Genomic DNA, 23205 nt, shown 5'->3' on the forward strand with positions numbered 1-23205 from the left:
CCCAATTGAACAAAGAGCTTCCAGGATTTCACAGAAGTTGATTGAGAATCGGCTTATCCAGGTACAATTTATTTAGAATACATTTCTGATCGTTTACAGAAAATAGGAAATTGCTAGTTTGCAAATGTGAATGATATGAATAATAGACATGTGATAATATTGCTGATCACAAAGCTAATGTTTTCACTATTTGTAGGGGCGCAACTTCAGTTTAGAAGTGGGGGGACATAACTTTATTATTATTATATATTTTATTTTAATGTTTTAAAACACTCAAAACAGCCTACCCGACCACTCAGAGGCGTCCGCACTTGTTTTGCATCACATTCCAAAAATGACTATTTGAACTATTGTGGAGGTCAAAGAGCAGCAGCACAGTCAAATGAGCTCAAGCCTTTTCAGTAGTATTATAAAGGTTGTGATATGGTACCAAAAGAGGAAGTGACTCTGTGCTTCTGAAATACTGAACAAAGCTATACCATCCCTAACAGACCTGTTAAAAGAAGAACATACGTCAGTAATATGCATAAGCTGGAAGTGGAAAACATCACACCATTATGAATTCAATACTTCTAAATCACTGTTCATGTCATTCAGTAGTACTAGTGATCCACTGAAATAACCTATGAAAGCATAGCACCAGAAACATTGACTTTCTATCCACCCCAGTATTCTGGTACTCCAGTGAGGGGCTTCTTTTGTGAATGAGTGAGGTCTCTTTGGTCGAATGGAGTAATGGTCCCTCCTCTTGGATTATGGGATGGGTGTGGTATTGTGGTATTAATCTGAGCAGACGGCAGGCAGCCTGCCCTTGACTAGCGACTAGCGAAGGGTTGTTGTGTTTCTGTTGGAGTGACTTCACACTGCTCTACAGCTCTGTCCAGTCCACACTGCTCTACAGCTCTGTCCAGTCCACACTGCTCTCTACAGCTCTGTCCAGTCCACACCACTCTCTACAGCTCTGTCCAGTCCACACTGCTCTCTACAGCTCTGTCCAGTCTACACGGCTCTCTACAGCTCTGTCCAGTCCACACGGCTCTCTACAGCTCTGTCCAGTCCACACTGCTCTCTACATCTCTGTCCAGTCTACACGGCTCTCTACAGCTCTGTCCAGTCTACACGGCTCTCACCAGCTCCAAGAGAAAGAGACTGGTATAGTTTCTCCTCTCCACAAAGATGAACCTCTTCTGCTTCTCTCTGGTAAGGCTTTTTTAAAACTTCTCTTCAGAGTGTCGGGCTCTCTCTCTAAGACGTGTGTGGTGAAGAGGGGCTGATGTATTCCTTAAATTACAGCGGAGTGAGAGGCACACTAGCATAGCCCCCCCCCCCCCGCAAGAAGAGGGGGGTGGTGAGCGTTAATTGATTATTTCTATGACAGAAAATTTGCCTCACTGCATTTTTGTCTCTTCCCCATGGCAAAAGAAATTCCAACAAAACGGGGGGGGGGGGGGGGGGGGGCTTTCTCGAAACTTGCGGGGGGCTCCGCGAAACTGTGCTACGCCACTGGAGAAGCATGGCTTGATTTGGTGGTGGATTTGAGCCCAGCGGAACTGAAATGGACTAGGATTTCTGTGGGGCTTTACTTCAGCGTCTTTTGATGAATTTTGTGATGCTATAGAATCTGTATAGAGTCATTGGAAGCAGTGCAATTGTGTCTTGTACTGTAAATGTCTGTGATTGTGTATGGAAGCAACTAAGTGATACTATTACAGTACTATTACACTCGAGAGTAGCTTTGACGTGTGTTGTTTAGATGACCGAAATATGGGAGATTTCATAGATTTATAGAAGGAAATAATTACAAGCACAACTGTATTAGAGGAGTACAGTCCTCTCCTTGGCCAGATGTTGGGAATGTTGAACACAGTTCAGGATTATTGACCAACATGTCCTCAGAACTGATCCAAGGTCATCAGGTTGAAGAAGCATGATTGCTGCTTCAGGCTTTTGATTGCATCGTTGTTGTTTCTGTTGTTATTCACCACCACGTGTATCAGGATCTACTACAAAATGGATCAATGGATGTAATGGATCAAGAAAGTTCTAGAGGTGTAGCTGAGAAATGATGTCTTCTGAACTAAAATATAAACACAACATGCAACAATTTCATAGATTTTACTGAGTTATAGTTCATATTAGGAAATCAGTCAACTCACTCTTCAATGGCTGGAAGTTGCTGGATAGTGGCGGGAACTGTAACACACTGCCATACAAATCGATCCAGAGCATCCCAAACATGCTCAACGGTTGACATGTCTGAGTATGCAGGCCATGGAAGAACTGGGACATTTTCAGATTCCAGGAATTGTGTACAGATCCTTGCGTCATGGGGCCGTGTCTTATCATGCTGAAACGTGAGGTGATGGTGGCGGATGAATGGCACGACAATGGGCCTCAGGATCTTGTCATGCTATCTCTGTGCATTCAAACTGCCATTGATAAAATGTACTTGTGTTCCTTGTCCGTAGTTTATGCCTGCCATACCCTAACCCCACCGCCGCCATGGGCACTCTGTTCACAACGTTGACATCAGCAAACTGCTTGCCACATGATGCCATACACGTTGTCTACACCTGCCTGGTAAAGTTGAAACCGGGATTCACCTGTGAAGAGCACCCTTCTCCAGCGTGACAGTGGCAATCAAAGGTGAGCATTTGCCCGCTGAAGCTGGTTGCAACGCCGAATTGCAATCAGGTGAGGATGAGGAGCACGCAGATGAGCTTCCCTGAAACGGTTTCTGACAGTTTGTGCAGAAATTCTTCGCTTCTGCAAACCCACATTTTCATCAGCTGTCTGGGGGACTGGTGAAGAACCCGGATGTGAATGTCCTAGGCTAGCGTGGTTAGACGTGGTCTGCGGTTGTGAAGCCGGTTGGATGTACTGCCAAATTCTCTAAAACGACGTTGGAGGCGGCTTGTAGTAGAGAAATGAACATTAAATTATCTGGCAACAGCTCTGGTGGGCTTTGGTGCAGTCACCAAGCCAATTCCACGCAGTCTACAGTGTGTCCCTGATTGTGTGTGTGTGTGTGTGTGTGTGTGTGTGTGTGTGTGTGTGTGTGTGTGTGTGTGTGTGTGTGTGTGTGTGTGTGTGTGTGTGTGTGTGTGTGTGTGTGTGTGTGTGTGTGTGTGTGTGTGTGTGTGTGTGTGTGTGTGTGTGTGTGTGTGTGTGTGTGTGTGTGTGTGTGTGTGTGTGTCCAGGAGGGTTCTATGGACAGTCTGTATGAGGCTGTGCAGGACTCCAGTGATGCCCAGGTCTACACCATCCCCAGCCGTTCCTCCAGCCGCTCCTGTAGCCTTGCCATGCTGCTAGATGAAAACCCCAAGTTGCGTGGCTCGGGACGATCCATTTCCATGGTGAGTACACATGCATATGCATTGTACACACTTGTGCACAAACGCATGCACATACCTATGCAAATGCATGCATTCACACACCGACGCACACATACAGACACACACACACACGAGCGCACACACACTTTGTACCCTTAGATTGAGTTTTCATTGGGAAGTCAATTTTCCAGAATGAAGCTCTTGACCTTGAATAGACCAAATGTTAAGAGCTGTAGCTCCTCTTCTCTGTGTGCCCAACATACTCACTGATAAGCGAGTTCATGAAATTGTCAACTGTATAGTTTATCATTTATATAATGCCATGTCATGGGTATACGTTAGCTATCTGGACAAACCAGAGCTAAATCTTGTGGGGTACCTGTTCTTGCAGGAGTTGAGACTTGTGGTCTGCCAGAGGATCAGATTTGACCCAAACAATAAAGCTGATTATGAAATTATGATGATGAAACAATCAATTTACAGCTGGTCCTAAAGTCATTACCATTAGCCGCCAATCCATTCAGTTCTTCTAAGTTAGCATGGACATCACAACCAATAGTTTTGTCATATTTATGCAAACTTTTTCATGCCAATAGGCAAACTCTTCCACATTTAAGCATGTGGAATCAAACATTGATAATGTTCTCTTTTGCTTTCAGGAGATTTCCCAAATGCAGACCAACAACACCAAAAAAATTAAAAGAATGTGAGTTTATGTCATTTGCTTTGATCGGTCTCTTTTGACAGAGTGTGCGTGCAGGGCAGTGTATCCATAATAAAAAGCACAGTGAAAGTGCAGCAGCCCTGAGTTCAGCCTTAGTCAGTAGAGTAAAATGGCTCCAAAGGCGCTATATCCTCCCAAGGGATAATAATTTAAGTCGCAGCTCTTTACCAAGCTTCCTGACTTTCTGCCCCTATGTAGATTTCACACTGTAAGCCCCCAAGCATCTGTCTATTTATACAATGCTCTCTAAAGCGAAAGATTGGGAAGGAAGGAACATCACAATCTAAATCAATTACACACTGGAAAATTTCATTTTAATTTAAGTGTCACTTGTCAAAGCAATCTATGTGATCAGATGAAGAGGATCCCCTGTTATGTGGGTTGCCAAGAAAGCAGGCGGCGCAAGGTTCTGTGCTAATTTGAGTACATTTCTCAGTCAAGTCTCAGTCAACACCTTTGGCTATTCTAATTGATGTCCCACTTCAAAAGCTGCGCAAGCAGCGCCTAAGAGCAAACTCTATGACCTTTCTGTTGTTATACAGCTATAAACTACAAAGAGAAATGTTGAACCACTACAACGTACATGATTGAACTGTATGGGGATTCTCTCTCACTTGAAGACATACCAGGAATTTCTTTAAATACATATGTAGCAGTAGAACACAATATGGTTCACATTCCTTTGTTAATACAATTGTGTTGTGGTTAGACTGGGGATTAAAACAATATCCACTTAAAATGTAGTCAGATCTCCTGCAAAGATCCCTGGGACTTGCTGTCTTAAGTGTACAGTATCCCTTTGGGTCAATCAGGCTGTTGAAATGGCAGAGTGTGGCTTAATCCTGACATTTTTCTGTCCTTTAATTTCAGAACACATGTATCCAAATCAGCACCAGAAAACAGAACTTTAGGTATGTATGATAAAGGTCTGCTTGTGTGGTGTACTGCACTCCCGAGTGGCGCAGCAGTCTAAGGCACTACATCTCAGTGCAAGAGGCGTCACTACAGTCCCTGGTTCGAATTTAGGCTGTATCATATCCGGCCGTGATTGGGAGTCCCATAGGTTGGCGCACAGGTGGACCAGCATTGCCCAGCATTGGGTTTGGCCGGGGGGAGGCCGTCATCGTAAATAAGAATTTGTTCTTAATTGACTTGCCTAGTTAAATAAAGGTTAAATACAAATAAATAGGATCTCCTGAGTGGTGCAGTGGTCTAAGGCACTGTACCGCAGTGCTAGCTCTGCCACTACAGATCCTGGTTCGCGACAGGGAGACCCATGGGACGGCGCACAATTTGCCCAGCGTCGTTCGGGTTAGGGGAACGTTTGGCCGGCAGGGATGTTCTTGTCCCATTGCGCTATAGCGACTCCTGTTTCAGTCCGCGCGCAATGCACGCTGACACGATCGCCAGGTGTACAGTGTTTCCTCTGACACATTGGTGCAGCTGGCTTCCAGGTAAAGCGGGCATTGTGTCAAGAAGCAGTGCGGCTTGGCTGGGTTGTGTTTCGGAAGACGCACGGCTCTCGACCTTCGGCTCTCCCGAGTCTGTACGGGAGTTGCAGCAATGGGACAAGACTGTAACTACCAGTTGGATACCATGAAATTGGAGAGAAATATAAAAGATAAATATATATATATATAAAGAATTTAAATATAAAATAAATAAAAAAGAAAGTGCTAGCCATGCAGATTTTCTTCAAGACTTAATGATATACTGTACCACTAAGAGCAAAAATAGATTTTTATTTTATTTTACCCTTATTTTACCATTATACAATGTATATTTACATTATATATTTTATGTATATTTATGTATATTTTACCATTATACAGGTAAGTTGACTGAGAACACATTCTCATTTACAGCAACGATACGGGGTATAGTTACAGGAGAGAGGAGGGGGATGAAATTAGCCTTTTGGAAGCTGGGGATGATTAGGTGGCCAGATTGGGAATTTAGCCAGGACACCGGGGTTAACACCCCTACTCTTACGATCTTTAGTGACCACAGAGAGTCAGGACACCCATTTAACGTCACATCTGAAAGACGATCGATAAACAGTTTAGCATTAGACGGACATACAAATACAACCAAATAGTCAAACCTGAGCAATGCACAGACAAAAAGTTATATTACGAAGAGAGCATTGCACCACAACCTCTGGATGTTTTTGTGCTGAATGAGGTAAAAAGATCATTGGGATTGTCCCATGAGTCTACTACAGCAATTCATTTTGGAAGGGAGGACATTAAAAAAGACAATTGGAAAGCCCAGCTTAAACTCTCATTGCCAGTCACAGTTACCTACTTGGCTGTCTGTGGTACTTAGGGCCTCCATTTTGATTTCACTGTGTTGTGCCCTGACCTTGGTCAGCCAAATAAAACCCTTAATGGTTTTGATTTCTCTCCCTGCAGATCAAGCCTCTGCCGTCTGCAATAGTGCTCTCTGGCTGCCAGCCAAAATCCCCCCAGAAGAAGATTTAGATTTAGGCCACATCAAGAACAATCAAAATGAAGGTAAATTGTCTGTGGATTTTGAGGTTAAGCTGATCTATTCGCTTGCGTTCATTTGGACACTCAACCACATGGGATCTAGCTGTGGTGTCTGAAGAGATTCCCATAGCATCCAAATCCTTCTTATGGAGAGTGTTGTGCAGACTGGAGCTTTTCTTAACACACTTGGCTGTCAGGCCTTGGATTAATTAAGTGCCAACAGGATATGAGTGTAAAAACACTGGGGTCAAAGCAGGGCATGTGTCATTTTGTCAGTGTACTGCAGTACATGAGGTTGTTGTGGGGGCATTGCATTAGTGTGTAGGACATGAGACACAAGGTAGATTTCACTGCATAGCACTGAAACTGAATGTGATCATGAATGGATACAAAACATTACATCTCAGAACAAAAGTCCCAATCACAGTGCTGTATTGGAACATTTCCTATCAGGGTTTGGGAGTTTAGAGAGACTTCTGACTGGTCTGATTGTGTTTTTCAGAGATGATCAAGCCCATGGTCAGAACTGAGATCCAGGCCAAAGCCACGATCAGAACCGATGTCAGGACCAAAAAGGGAAGAGGAGGACGCAAGTCGAGCATGAAGAAGAATGAAAAGTCACCAACCCCACCAATACCACCAACTCAGGTTGGGAAAAAGAACTGTCCCTCGTTTTGTTCAGTACCTTGAGCTCATACAATTTATTTCTCATTTACAAATGTATGTTTTCCCCTATCTATTTGTTCCAAAACTTGATTGAATAAATAAATAGTTTCTTTCTGTGGTTGTATGTAGGTGGTGAGTTACGAGGGATGGGCTCAGAATGCAGATCTGCCCAACAGCAGGCAGAGAGACCTGGTGAGTGATCGGCCCAACAGCAGACCCCATGCTATCCATCCCATGCCAGCCCAGAGTCTTACAGTCTTATAATGATACGGCGGTCTGCCTGTTTTTACATCCAAAGAGCCTCTTGGCCTTAAATTGGGCAATCACTTAGCACAAATGCTGATTGAGTTTTAATACTGTACAGATGGCTGAGCTGGGAGAGGGGTATCACTATGCCCCCATAATCTCTGGGCCACATGGCAAAGAGGGGTGGGTTGTTGGGGTGGCACCAGGGGAGTGCCTACTCTCACTAATTCACAGTGAATTCACTGCTTGCCAATTGTGTGGGAGTGGATCGACATTTGGCCATTCAGAGCCTCTCTCAGTCCCTGTGTTGGCAGCTTGGCACAGAGGCTAACAAGACTAGTGCAGAGTGCTGGTATCCTCAATGGGATTTGGACACCAGTAGTGCCAGCATCTCACCCAGAGGCTAACAAGACTAGTGCAGAGTGCTGGTATCCTCAAAGGGATTTGGACACCAGTAGTGCCAGCATCTCACCCAGAGGCTAACAAGACTAGTGCAGAGTGCTGGTATCCTCAAAGGGATTTGGACACCAGTAGTGCCAGCATCTCACCCAGAGGCTAACAAGACTAGTGCAGAGTGCTGGTATCCTAAAATGGGATTTGGACACCAGTAGTGCCAGCATCTCACCCAGAGGCTAACAAGACTAGTGCAGAGTGCTGGTATCCTCAAAGGGATTTGGACACCAGTAGTGCCAGCATCTCACCCAGAGGCTAACAAGACTAGTGCAGAGTGCTGGTATCCTCAAAGGGATTTGGACACCAGTAGTGCCAGCATCTCACCCAGAGGCTAACAAGACTAGTGCAGAGTGCTGGTATCCTCAAAGGGATTTGGACACCAGTAGTGCCAGCATCTCACCCAGAGGCTAACAAGACTAGTGCAGAGTGCTGGTATCCTCAAAGGGATTTGGACACCAGTAGTGCCAGCATCTCACCCAGAGGCTAACAAGACTAGTGCAGAGTGCTGGTATCCTAAAATGGGATTTGGACACCAGTAGTGCCAGCATCTCACCCAGAGGCTAACAAGACTAGTGCAGAGTGCTGGTATCCTCAAAGGGATTTGGACACCAGTAGTGCCAGCATCTCACCCAGAGGCTAACAAGACTAGTGCAGAGTGCTGGTATCCTCAAAGGGATTTGGACACCAGTAGTGCCAGCATCTCACCCAGAGGCTAACAAGACTAGTGCAGAGTGCTGGTATCCTCAAAGGGATTTGGACACCAGTAGTGCCAGCATCTCACCCAGAGGCTAACAAGACTAGTGCAGAGTGCTGGTATCCTCAAAGGGATTTGGACACCAGTAGTGCCAGCATCTCACCCAGAGGCTAACAAGACTAGTGCAGAGTGCTGGTATCCTCAAAGGGATTTGGACACCAGTAGTGCCAGCATCTCACCCAGAGGCTAACAAGACTAGTGCAGAGTGCTGGTATCCTCAAAGGGATTTGGACACCAGTAGTGCCAGCATCTCACCCAGAGGCTAACAAGACTAGTGCAGAGTGCTGGTATCCTCAAAGGGATTTGGACACCAGTAGTGCCAGCATCTCACCCAGAGGCTAACAAGACTAGTGCAGAGTGCTGGTATCCTCAAAGGGATTTGGACACCAGTAGTGCCAGCATCTCCAACCAGAGGCTAACAAGACTAGTGCAGAGTGCTGGTATCCTAAAATGGGATTTGGACACCAGTAGTGCCAGCATCTCACCCAGAGGCTAACAAGACTAGTGCAGAGTGCTGGTATCCTCAAAGGGATTTGGACACCAGTAGTGCCAGCATCTCACCCAGAGGCTAACAAGAATAGTGCAGAGTGCTGGTATCCTCAAAGGGATTTGGACACCAGTAGTGCCAGCATCTCACCCAGAGGCTAACAAGACTAGTGCAGAGTGCTGGTATCCTCAAAGGGATTTGGACACCAGTAGTGCCAGCATCTCACCCAGAGGCTAACAAGACTAGTGCAGAGTGCTGGTATCCTCAAAGGGATTTGGACACCAGTAGTGCCAGCATCTCACCCAGAGGCTAACAAGACTAGTGCAGAGTGCTGGTATCCTCAAAGGGATTTGGACACCAGTAGTGCCAGCATCTCACCCAGAGGCTAACAAGACTAGTGCAGAGTGCTGGTATCCTCAAAGGGATTTGGACACCAGTAGTGCCAGCATCTCACCCAGAGGCTAACAAGACTAGTGCAGAGTGCTGGTATCCTCAAAGGGATTTGGACACCAGTAGTGCCAGCATCTCACCCAGAGGCTAACAAGACTAGTGCAGAGTGCTGGTATCCTAAAATGGGATTTGGACACCAGTAGTGCCAGCATCTCACCCAGAGGCTAACAAGACTAGTGCAGAGTGCTGGTATCCTCAAAGGGATTTGGACACCAGTAGTGCCAGCATCTCACCCAGAGGCTAACAAGACTAGTGCAGAGTGCTGGTATCCTCAAAGGGATTTGGACACCAGTAGTGCCAGCATCTCACCCAGAGGCTAACAAGACTAGTGCAGAGTGCTGGTATCCTCAAAGGGATTTGGACACCAGTAGTGCCAGCATCTCACCCAGAGGCTAACAAGACTAGTGCAGAGTGCTGGTATCCTCAAAGGGATTTGGACACCAGTAGTGCCAGCATCTCACCCAGAGGCTAACAAGACTAGTGCAGAGTGCTGGTATCCTCAAAGGGATTTGGACACCAGTAGTACCAGCATCTCACCCAGAGGCTAACAAGACTAGTGCAGAGTGCTGGTATCATCAAAGGGATTTGGACACCAGTAGTGCCAGCATCTCACCCAGAGGCTAACAAGACTAGTGCAGAGTGCTGGTATCCTCAAAGGGATTTGGACACCAGTAGTGCCAGCATCTCACCCAGAGGCTAACAAGACTAGTGCAGAGTGCTGGTATCCTAAAATGGGATTTGGACACCAGTAGTGCCAGCATCTCACCCAGAGGCTAACAAGACTAGTGCAGAGTGCTGGTATCCTAAAATGGGATTTGGACACCAGTAGTGCCAGCATCTCACCCAGAGGCTAACAAGACTAGTGCAGAGTGCTGGTATCCTAAAATGGGATTTGGACACCAGTAGTGCCAGCATCTCACCCAGAGGCTAACAAGACTAGTGCAGAGTGCTGGTATCCTAAAATGGGATTTGGACACCAGTAGTGCCAGCATCTCACCCAGAGGCTAACAAGACTAGTGCAGAGTGCTGGTATCCTAAAATGGTATTTGGACACCAGTAGTGCCAGCATCTCACCCAGAGGCTAACAAGACTAGTGCAGAGTGCTGGTATCCTCAATGGGATTTGGACACCAGTAGTGTAGAATCCGCATAAAGAAAATATGCACATTTTTCCACCAGTGGAAATTGATTAAAAAAATAAAAAAATCAGTGGATGGTGAAGTATTGCACACAAAATGTACGTTTCCTCTTAAGTTTTCATCTACACTCTAAAAAAATAGGTTCCTGGAGTATCCTTTAGGGGTTCTACAAATTGAAACTGTGGGGGAACCCCTATAAGTTTTTCGGAGAACCCTTTTTCATGGATCCTCTAAGAACCTTTGAAGAACCTAATGAGGAACCTTTTGGGGTTCCTTTTTTAGCTACACCCTCCCCTATTATTATTAATAATAATACGCATAACAATAATACAATATTTTAGTTGTCAGTGATTATTATGATTTTAGTGGCAAAGCATAATAAACAAATCCAAATATGAGCTAAACCCCCAGCAGAGCCACAAGTCCAATGGGTATATCCTCTGGCCTGTTGATGTTAATGTGTTGATGTTCTCCGTATCCACAGCCAGAATGATTTTGCAGAGCATGGTGATCTAACAGGTTTCCTGTTATATTCATCAGAGGTGTAGGGAGGGTGAAGTCTGTAAATACAAACAAAACATGAACACGGCAGTATTCGTACCTTGGTTTTTGTGGTAAGTGTGAATGAAAAAACTGTTTTGATAATTGTTTTTCTACACATACCTTGTCCATAATGTAGAGGCCTATCGGATTTTAATTGAAAAAATGAGGAGGATGGTGCATGTGATCTGCATAACATACCAATTCCAATTGACATACCTTCGTATGTATCCTCGTCTGTATACCTGCAGACGCAGACACAAAATTGAGCAGTTCAGTTACCTGCACTCAATACAGCTAGCCTTCAACTTATTCTTAGAGCATACAGTACCTTTTCTTACCTCTTTGTTGATTGATATCCATTGAATTGTGTACATTTTCTGTTTTAGAAAGATTTGCAAAAATATTAAAAGAAAGATGGTATCATCACAAAACAATATCAATTTAGATTATATAAGAGACAAACCTTACCATAAACTGAGGAGATCTTTACATTTTTCAGGTAAGTGCCTGCACCTGCTGTCCTTTCAAATGAAAATCCAAATGTTTAGTTAGGCAGTTAGGTTCCTGCAAGAACACCCACCAACTAAGGAGGTTCTTCCGATGAACCCCAACTCCTATGGGGTTCTTGGGAGAACCTTTTGGGGGCAAATTTCAGTGCCAAGAACTCTAAGGTTCTCAGAAGAACTCTGGGGATCTTAGAAGAACCCTTGTTGAACCCCTAATTTTCTGACTGTACTGAATAAAAATCCATATAATTTTCAACATTACCGATAGTTTTGTAACAAACTGTTACGTTAAATAGTAAATGTACCCACTCTGGTCTTGACACGTGTGCTCTAGCCAACAATTCGCAGATGTCATGCAGGTGAAAGAGGACCCAAAAGCGACTTAACAGAAACAGAGTTTATTCAAGTCCAAACAGAAAACGACAAATCCTGAATCCTTAACAGGAAATGTCCAAACAGGGAATAACAGAAATCCTCTAGTCTGTAGAGGGGAATAACAGGAGAAGCGGCCACAGACTGCAGGTCGCTTCGGGTAGGCGCAGGCCGTAGCTGACGGAGACACCTGCTCACACGCAGCATCTGATGAAGGCAAAAACACGACAGGACAGGGCGATACACAATCACAGCACGGTGAATTCTAAACAAGGAACCGACAGGACAGGAACGGAACACAAAGGAAGAAATAGGGACTCTAATCAGGGGAAAGGATCGGGAACAGGTGTGGGAAGACTAAATGATGATTAGGGGAATAGGAACAGCTGGGAGCAGGAACGGAACGATAGAGAGAAGAGAGAGCGAGAGAGTGAGAGAGGGAGGGGGAGAGAGAGGGATAGAAAGAGGGAAAGAACCTAATAAGACCAGCAGAGGGAAACGAATAGAATGGGGAGCACAGGGACAAGACATGATAATAAATGACAAACATGACAGTTGGACTCACCAGTGGCGCACTCAGGAGGAATCTGGCCAACGGAGGAAATCAACGAAGTGAACGGTCCAGCACGTCCCGAGACGGAACCCAACTCCTCTCCTCAGGACCGTAACCCTCCCAATCCACTAAGTATTGGTGACCCCGTCCCCGAGAACGCATGTCCATGATCTTATGTACCTTGTAAATAGGTGCGCTCTCGACAAGGACGGGAGGGGGGAGGGAAGACGAACGGGGGTGCGAAGAAAGGGCTTAACACAGGAGACATGGAAGACAGGATGGACGCGACGAAGATGTCGCAAGCATCTCACAGCGACAGGATTGACGACCTGGGAGACACGGAACGGACCAATGAACCGCTGGTCAACTTACCTGTCGTAAGAGGAAGGTTGCGAGTGGAAAGCCACTCTCTGGCCGCAACAATACCTTGGACTCTTAATCCTGCATTGGCGGCTCTCAAGTCTTCCCCGCAGACAAAGGCAGACCGGTAATGAAGTCTAAGGCGATGTGAGACCATGGTCGAGAAGGAATGGGGAGCATCTGAGACACCCAGGAGGAGAGTTACCCGACTTAGTCTGCGCGCAGTCCGAACAAGCAGCCACGAAACGGCGCGTGTCACGCTCCTGAGTCGGCCACCAAAAGCGCTGGCGAATAGACGCAAGAGTGCCTCGAACACCGGGGTGACCAGCTAACTTGGCAGAGTGAGCCCACTGAAGAACAGCCAGACGAGTGGAAACAGGAACGAAAAGGAGGTTACTAGGACAAGCGTGCGGCGACAGTGTGCGTGAGTGCTTGCTTAACCTGTCTTTCAATTCCCCAGACTGTTAACCCGACAACACGCCCATAAGGAAGAATCCCTCGGGATCAGTAGAAGCCTAGAAGAACTAAACAGACGGGATAAGGCATCAGGCTTGGTGTTCTTGCTACCCGGATCTCACAAACTCGAAACGAAAAAACAACGCCCAACGAGCTTGACGGGCATTAAGTCGTTTGGCAGAACGGATGTACTCAAGGTTCTTATGGTCTGTCCAAACGACAAAGGAACGTCGCCCTCCAACCACTGTCGCCATTCGCCTAGGGCTAAGCGGATGGCGAGCAGTTCAGACCCACATCATAGTTGCGCTCAGATGGCGACAGGCGATGAGAAAATAAGCGCAAGGATGAACATCCAGACTGGAAGCGCTGGGATAGAATGGCTCCCACGCCAGAAGGCAACCTCGACAATGAATTGTCTAGTGACGTCAGAGTAACTGGGATAGGAGCGGACGTAAAACGTTCTTTTAGAAGATCAAAAGCTCCCTGGAACCGGACCACTTAAAACACGTCTTGACAGAAGTAAGAGCTGTGAGAGGGGCAGCAACTCACCCAGAATGAAACGCTAACAAAATTAGCGCCTAAAAAGCGCTGCAACCTCGACACGTGACCTTGGAACACCAATCACTGACAGCTTGGACCTTAGCGGAATCCATCTGAATGCCTTCAGCGGAAATAACGAACCGAGAAAAGTAACGGAGGAGACATGAAAAGAGCACTTCAGAGACAATTCTCTTTTGTAGAACACGTCGAACGTGCTGAACATGAATCTCGAGTGACGGAGAAAAAATCAGGATATCGTCAAGATAGACAAAAACAAAGATGTTCAGCATGTCTCTCAGAACATCATTAACTAATGCCTGAAAAACAGCTTCCTCTTGGCGTTTTCAACGGCAGAACCCGGTACTGAAAATGCCCTAACGGAGTGTTAAACGCCGTTTTCCACTCGTCCCCCTCTCTGATGCGCACGAGATGGTAAGCGTTACGAAGGTCCAACTTAGTAAAGCACCTGGCTCCTGCAGAATCTCGAAGGCTGATGACATAAGGGGAAGCGGATAACGATTCTTAACCGTTATGTCATTCAGCCCTCGATAATCACGCAGGGGCGCAGAGTCCTTCTTCTTAACAAAAAGAACCCCGCCCCGGCCGGAGAAGAAGAAGGCACTATGGTACCGAAGAGACACAGACAAATAATCCTCGAGAGCCTTACGTTCGGGAGCCGACAGAGAGTATAGTCTACCTCGAGGAGGAGTGGTCCCCGGAAGGAGATCAATACTACAATCATACGACCGGTGAGGAGGAAGGGAGTTGGCTCGGGACCGACTGAAGACCGTGCGCAGATCATGATATTTCCGGCACTCCTGTCAAATCGCCAGGTTCCTCCTGAGAAGTAGGGACAGAAGAAACGGGAGGGATGGCAGACATTAAACACTTCAATGACAAGAAACGTTCCAGGATAGGATAGAATTACTAGACCAATTAATAGAAGGATTATGACATACTAGCCAGGGATGACCCAAAACAACAGGTGTAAACGGTGAACGGAAAATCAAAAAGAAATAGTCTCACTGTGGTTACCAGATACTGTGAGAGTTAATGTGTCTCAAATTTGATACTGGGAAGATGACTACCATCTAAGGCAAACATGGGCGTTTTGTCTAACGGTCTGAAAGGAATGTTATGTTTCCGAACCCATGTTTCCATGAAACAACCCTCAGCCCCAGAGTCAATCAAGGCACTGCATGTAGCACCCGAACCGGTCCAGCGTAGATGGACCGAAAGTAGTACAAGATCTAGATGAAGAGACCTGAGTAGTAGCGCTCACCAGTAGCCCTCCGCTTACTGATGGGCTTGGGTTACTGGACATGAATTAACAAAATGTCCAGCAACTCCGCAATAGAGGCACAGGCGGTTGGTGATCCTCCGTTCCCCTCCTAGTCGAGATGCGAATCCTCCCAGCTGCATGGGCTCAGTCTCAAAAGAGGAGGGAGATGGTTGCGATGCGGAGCAGGGAAACACCGTTGATGCGAGCTCTCTTCCACGAGCCCGGTGACGAAGATCTACCCGTCGTTCTATGCGGATGGCGAGAGCAATCAAAGAGTCCACATCTGAAGGAACCTCCCGGGAGAGAATCTCATCCTAACCACTGCGTGGAGTCCCTCCAGAAAACGAGCGAGCAGCGCCGGCTCGTTCCACTCACTAGAGGCAGCAAGAGTGCGAAACTCAATAGAATAATCCGTTATGGACCGTTCACCTTGGCATAAGGAAGCCAGGGCCCTAGAAGCCTCCCTACCAAAAACTGAACGGTCAAAAACCCGAATCATCTCCTCTTTAAAGTTCTGGAACTTGTTAGAGCAATCAGCCCTTTCCCAGATAGCTGTGCCCCATTCTTGAGCCCGAGTAAGGAGTGAAATGTGTAAGCAACCCGAGCTTCTGAGTATGTGTTGGGTTGGAGAGAGAACACAATCTCACACTGCGTAGAAAGGAGCAGCACTCAGTGGGCTGCCCGGAGTAGCAAGGTGGGTTATTAACCCTAGGTTCTGGAGGCTCGGCAGGCCAGGAAGTAACAGGTGGCACGAGACGTAGACTCTGGAACTGTCCAGAGAGGTCGGAAACCTGAGCGGCCAGGTTCTCCACGGCATGGCGAGCAGCAGACAATTCCTGCTCGTGTCTGCCGAGCATGGCTCCTTGGATCTTGACGGCAGTGTAACGAGCGTCTGAAGTCGCTGGGTCCATTCCTTGGTCGGTTCCTTCTGTCATGCAGGTGAAAGAGGACCAAAAGCGACTTAACAGAAACAGAGTTTATTCAAGTCCAAACAGAAAACGACAAATCCTGAATCCTTAACAGGAAATGTCCAAACAGGAATAACAGAAATCCTCTAGTCTGTAGAGGGGAATAACAGGAGAAGCGGCCACAGACTGCAGGTCGGGGTTCCGTAGCTGACGGAGACACCTGCTCACACGCAGCATCTGATGAAGGCAAAAACACGACAGGACAGGGCGAACACAATCACAGCACGGTGAATTCTAAACAAGGAACCGACAGGACAGGAACGGAACACAAAGGAAGAAATAGGGACTCTAATCAGGGGAAAGGATCGGAACAGGTGTGGGAAGACTAAATGATGATTAGGGGAATAGGAACAGCTGGGAGCAGGAACGGAACGATCAGAGAAGAGAGAGCGAGAGAGTGAGAGAGGGAGGGGGAGAGAGAGGGATAGAAAGAGGGAAAGAACCTAATAAGACCAGCAGAGGGAAACGAATAGAATGGGGAGCACAGGGACAAGACATGATAATAAATGACAAACATGACAGCAGATACAGTGTGGGTAGGCTGTGCAGGTAGGGTGTGCGGGTAGAATGTGCAGGTAGGCTGTGCGGGTAGACTGTGCAGGTAGGCTGTGTGGGTAGGCTGTGTGGGTAGGCTGTGTGAGTAGGCTGTGTGGGTAGGCTGTGCGGGTAGGTTAGGAGGGTAGGCTGTGTGGGTAGGCTGTGAGGGTAGGCTGTGTGGGTAGGCTGTGTGTGTGGGTAGGCTGTGCGGGTAGGCTGTGTGGTTAGGCTGTGTGGGTAGGCTGTGCGGGTAGGCTGTGTGGGTAGGCTGTGTGGGTAGGCTGTGTGGGTATCAGTGGAGGCTGCTGAACGGAGGACATATCATAATAATGGCTGGAACGGAGCGAATTGACTGCCATCAAACACCTGGAAACCATGTGTTTGATACCATTCCACTCATTCTGCTCCAACCATTACCACAAGCCTGTCCTCCCCAATTAAGGTGCCACCAACCTCCTGTGGTGGGTATAGTCTACATCAGTGGTTCCCAAACGTTTTGTTGTTGTTGTTGTAGGAGTAGGAACTCAGTCTGATTTTCAACTTTAAAAAGTTGTAATAGAAGAATGAACAGTGTGCAATGTTCCTCTTGTTATGTCAGTCATTGCTACATAGTCATAACTATTTATAACTTGTCAGAGATCTGCAGATCAACTAGCCCATGTCAGCTAACTTTATCCCCCATAGATTTTGTTGCAATGTTTGAGTCACTAAAAATATCACATGAATAAACATTAGACATGGCAAAATGTATAGAATTGCAAGAAAATAGCTTAAAAACTGCAATTTTTCTTGTACCCCATGACAAAATGTGTAGAATTTGAGGGAATAAGCTAAAAACCTGCAACATTTTCTCTCCACCAACAAGAGGGGTGTGAACAGTTTGTGCCATGAACTGTGCTTGTCACCATAGAAATAGACGTGGGAGGCACTGGATGTTCCCCAATGAAAACGTTTAGAATGGGATCTACATGATGACATTGTTATGGAAAAAAGCGAGAATATTTGTATTTGTTAAACAGCTGTCAAGCATCAATCATCATGTCACTAGAATAAGACCCTCAATATTTATGGAAAAGGAGCATCAATATCACAGTACACCTACCACCCTCTGATATTCATCAAACGTATTTCATCTGTAGCCTAATAAACTGCATGGTTTCCCAAGTCGCAGTGGGATGAGGACCACACACCATAACATTGCGTTACTCCAAGTTTACTATGAAACGATGGATAATAAATACATTTTTGCACATTTCCACAGGCAAATATTTCTGGCATCATTAATTTGACCAACACAGAAAGATCCCACCATGAACAAACAAACTATCTGTCGCCATTTATAAAATAGTACCGAAACTTCCTGTTTCCATCACAGATTTTTTTTATACAGTATGACTTTGCTTGGATAAAAACTGTGGATGGAAATGCGGTTATTGACAATCTTATTGACAAGTTTTTATTATGTGTTTGATTTTTGTGATGCTCCAGAATGTCCATGCCAACAGGGAAGTGGCCAAGCCCAGAGTTCCCATCAAAAAGAGTCAAAAGCCTGGAAGTCAGAAGACTGGGAAGAAAGGGAATGCAAAAAATGGAAAAGAAGGGGCCAAGAAAAATCAGGACACCTCAAGGAATAAGGAACTCAGAAAATGTACCACAGACAATGACACTTATGGTATGTCTCCTTGGTCATAATAACATAGAAAGTAACAACATGACAATGCATGACCAAACATACGTGTCCTATACAATTTTGATGAATGTCCATACTTGTCAGTTGTTCATTTCTGTAGCCTTCTTCTCGGGTCTCCACCCAGCAGGGCCCATCCCAGTGAAAGCGGGACCCTATCTGGATGTAGTCCGGAGGTCAGCTCCTGTTTGTAAGTCTGTACTAACAGCAGCCCAGGAGAATTCTACCCTACCCCCGGTGGCCATGGAGCTGAGGACCGGGCCTGGAGGCCCTGGAGCTCCTCCCAGAAACCAGCGCTGGAGTAACCCAGCCGAGAACGCTCCAGATTGGGGGACCTCCTACCACATCTGCCGCAGGCCCCTCACAGAGTACCCCGTTTATACCCATGACTACACCCTGCCCCGGGCCAAGGCCTGGGACAAGCACCAGGGGCTGGCCCAAGATGCGAGCCTGAAACGGGACCCCTCGCCCCAGGGTGTCGCCCTCTCTGTTACTGATGTGAAACTATGCGACCGCAATGTGAGTTAATGGCAAAAAAACAACAACACTGTTAAAGTAGATTATATAGTCGATCTGATATATTAGATTATATAGTAGATATGTTATAGTAGATTATATAGCAGATCTGTTATAGTAGATTATATAGCAGATCTGTTATAGTAGATTATAGTAGATTATGTAGTAGATATGTTATAGTAGATTATATAGCAGATCTGTTATAGTAGATTATAGTAGATTATATAGTAGATCTGTTATAGTAGATTATAGTAGATTATGTAGTAGATATGTTATAGTAGATTATACAGTAGATATGTTATAGTAGATTATAGTAGATTATATAGTAGATCTGTTATAGTAGATTGGGAATTTGTGGACATGTTTATTCCAATCTATACCCTACTTCAAATGCTTTGGAACCAAACAATCAAAATGTTCCATTGAAATAGATGATTTGTTTTATTTTAACCCATAGTAAGTGACCGCTAAATAATTACGGTTTGGGTAAATGAACATTAGGAAAGAGAATGTGCTCACATGCACTCATTTAGATATTTCTACACATGCAGTATATCCAATCAGTGATATTCAGTGAGCACATCAAATCGAATGTATTTATGTATTGCCATTCTTACATCAGCTGATATATCAAAGTGCTGTACAGAAACCCAGCCTAAATCCCCAAACAGCAAGCAATGCAGGTGTAAAAAGCAAGCAATGCAGGTCTAGAAAGGCCAAAACCTAGGAAGAAACCTAGAGAGGAACCAGGCTATGAGGGGTGGCCAGTCCACTTCTGGCTGTGCCGGGTGGAGATTATAACAGAACATGGCCAAGATGTTCAAATGTTCATAAATGACCAGCATGGTCAAATGATAATAATCACAGTAGTTTCGAGGGTGCAACAGGTCAGCACCTCAGGAGTAAATGTCGGTTGGCTTTTCATTGCCGATCATTGAGAGTATCTCTACTGCTCCTGCTGTCTCTAGAGAGTTGAAAACAGCAGGTCTGGAACAGGTAGCACGTCCGGTGAACAGGTCAGGGTTACATAGCCGCAGGCAGAACAGTTGAAACTGGAGCAGCAGCACGGCCAGGTGGACTGGGGACAGCAAGGAGTCATCTGGCCAGGTATTCCTAAGGCATGGTCCTAGGGCTCAGGTCCACCGAGAGAGAGAAAGTAAGAGAGAAAGAAAGAAAGAGAGAATTAGAGACAGCACTTAAATTCACACAGAACACCGGATAAGACAGGAGAAATACTCCAGATATAACAGACTGACCATAGCCCCCCGACACATAAACTACTGCAGCATAACTACTGGAGGCTGAGACAGGAGGGGTCAGGAGACACTGTGGGCCCATCCGATGATATCCCCGGACAGGGCCAAACAGGCAGGATATAACCCCACCCACTTTACCAAAACACAGCGCCCACACCACTAGAGGGATATCTTTAACCACCAACTTACCATCATGAGACAAGGCCGAGTATAGCCCACAAAGAGCTCCGCCACGGCACAACCCAAGGGGCAGCGCCAACCCGGACAGAACGATCAAGTCAGTGACTCAACACACTCAAGTGACGCACCCCTCCTAGGGACGGCATGGAAGAGCACCACTCAGCCCCTGAAATAGGGTTAGAGGCAGAGAATCCCAGTGGAGAGAGGGGAACCGTCCAGGCAGAGACAGCTAGGGCGGTTCGTTGCACCAGTGCCTTTCCATTCACCTTCACACTCCTGGGCCAGACTACACTCAATCATATGAACCACTGAAGAGATGAGTCTTCAGTAAATATTTAAAGGTTGAGAACGAGTCTGCGTCTCTCACATGGGTAGGCAGACCATTCCATAAAAATGGATCGCATTAGGAGAAAGCCCTGCCTCCAGCTGTTTGCTTAGAAATTCTAGGGACAATTAGGAGGACTGCGTCTTGTGACCGTAGCGTACGTGTAGGTATGTCGGCAGGACCAAGTTGGAAAGATAGGTAGGAGCAAGCCCATGTAATGCTTTGTAGGTTAGCAGTAAAACCTTGAAATCAGCCCTTGCCTTAACAGGAAGCCAGTGTAGGGAGGCTAGCACTGGAGTAATATGATCAAATTTGTTGGTTCTAGTCAGGATTCTAGCAGCCGTAAACCACAGCCCTAAACCACAAACCACTCACATGCTCTGAGTGGTTTGTGTGAGACAAAGCTATTGTTTGGGGTTTATGTGACATTGGGGCAGATTATTTCAGATTACTCCAGTGTTGTGATTGTGTAGGCTCCTATAGATGTATCTTCTCCTTTGATTCTTGTAGAGGGATCAACACCTATGGGTTACAGGCCATTGAAGGCAAAACTAGGCAGAAGGAGTAGCTAGTATTTGGACAAATGTTTATCTTCAGGAATCCGTAATATGGCTATTTCAGATTTTTCTTTCTAATAAACAGGGTTATAATATAGAAAATAGTGCCATGTCTAAAAATATAGGATTATATCTGTCAACAGCATCAATTGAAAAAATAAGCATTCCTAATGTTTAGGGAGTTCAATTCTAAATCAATATAAACGTGTGTATGTACTGTTGGTACATTTCCATCGTATGCTGCCCTCTAGTGACTTCATGTAGGATTAGTTTATAAAAATAATTTCACTCAACATTTAAGAACAATTCCAAGCCTCCTTACGTGAAAAACGGCTGAGTATTACCAAGGGTCGGCCTGGAAGGTCGGAAGAAATAGATTAGAAACTGTAATCCTGGATTGAGACAGCCATGACTGATTGCAAGCAGTGTGGGATTACAAAATGTTTTTGTCCATAGCCTTTTCTCTTCAAATCAAATCAAATCAAATTTTATTTGTCACATACACATGGTTAGCAGATGTTAATGCGAGTGTAGCGAAATGCTTGTGCTTCTAGTTCCGACAATGCAGATAACCAACAAGTAATCTAACTAACAATTCCTGTCTTATACACAGTGTAAGGGGATAAAACATGTACATAAGGATATATGAATGAGTGATGGTACAGAGCAGCATACAGTAGATGGTATCGGTACAGTATATACATATGAGATGAGTGTAGACAAAGTAAACAAAGTGGCATAGTTAAAGTGGCTAGTGATACATGTGTTACATAAGGATGCAGTCGATGTTGTAGAGTACAGTATATACATATGCATATGAGATGAATAATGTAGGGTAAAAACATTATATAAGGTAGCATTGTTTAAAGTGGCTAGTGATATATTTACATCATTTCCCATCAATTCCCATTATTAAAATGGCTGGAGTTGGGTCAGTGTCAATGACAGTGTTGGCAGCAGCCATTCAATGTTAGTGGTGGCTAAACAGTCTGATGGCCTTGAGATAGAAGCTCAGTCTCTCGGTCCCATTGATGACCTGACATGACTGATGATAGCAACAGGCAGTGGTTCGGGATTACTTTAAACAACGGGTGGTTTTTGTCCATAGCCTTTCTGGAGAGCTCTTGATTTGGCCATTGATCATCTGTAGAAGTATTTGCCATTGATCGATTGTAGTTCTGCATTCTAAAAATGTAGTTTAATCCCCTCACTATAACATCAAAGGACTGATTATGCATATATAGGAGGACCACGACGTGCCTCTACAACCTCTGCATGAACTCATTATCGTATTTGTTTCTGAATTTGACCATTATTTGTGAGGAGAATGTTTGTTCGCTTCTCTTTTATTACTTTGTATAAGACAACAGAAAACTCCCCAAGCTGAGGCCTATGAGCAATGATGAAAATGACTAATGCTTTTAGAACATTCCACTGCAAGGAAGAAGTCATGTAGAACAGCTTGCTGTAACCTAATAACCCACATACTAGCTTGCTAAAACGTTATAAACCACAGTATGAATTAAAAAGGTCATTGATGCTGACTGATTCCATATTTTTTTATGTGCAAAATGTATCTTATTATAGCCATTTACATAGCCTAATGTAAGATAATCATGCATGTTTAATTTAATGTGGCAGTAAATTACATTTAATGTGTCAAACGTGTTATCAAGTAGATCAAAAGTAGCTTGTTTTAGTAAAATGTCCATACTGAGTGCAGATTATCAAGCGGAAACTGTTTCGACATCACAGAGTTGCCGTCTTCCTCTCTTCCTGTGTCTGCCGTTCATAGCCTCAACACTTCCTCAAACCAACCACC

The 23205-nt window shown here is 45.4% G+C and overlaps 1 protein-coding gene across 2 annotated transcripts in view; it reads left to right on the top strand.

The window, feature by feature from the left end:
* The first annotated feature begins 824 nt into the window (after positions 1-824).
* Positions 825-23205, top strand: part of LOC123992610 — a 31062-nt gene continuing 8681 nt past the window's right edge. The window contains exons 1-9 of one of the 2 annotated variants that reach the window (XM_046293885.1): positions 825-1200; positions 3201-3356; positions 3995-4041; positions 4930-4970; positions 6474-6575; positions 7054-7199; positions 7347-7409; positions 18351-18534; positions 18653-19068. In XM_046293885.1, coding sequence (XP_046149841.1) covers positions 1177-1200; positions 3201-3356; positions 3995-4041; positions 4930-4970; positions 6474-6575; positions 7054-7199; positions 7347-7409; positions 18351-18534; positions 18653-19068 — 1179 coding nt within the window. In that variant the 5' untranslated portion in view covers positions 825-1176. The remainder of the gene's footprint in view (positions 1201-3200; positions 3357-3994; positions 4042-4929; positions 4971-6473; positions 6576-7053; positions 7200-7346; positions 7410-18350; positions 18535-18652; positions 19069-23205) is intronic. The other variant, XM_046293886.1, reaches the window with a different exon arrangement.

This window comes from Oncorhynchus gorbuscha, linkage group LG13, assembly GCF_021184085.1.
Source record: "Oncorhynchus gorbuscha isolate QuinsamMale2020 ecotype Even-year linkage group LG13, OgorEven_v1.0, whole genome shotgun sequence".
Lineage (NCBI taxonomy): Eukaryota > Metazoa > Chordata > Actinopteri > Salmoniformes > Salmonidae > Oncorhynchus > Oncorhynchus gorbuscha.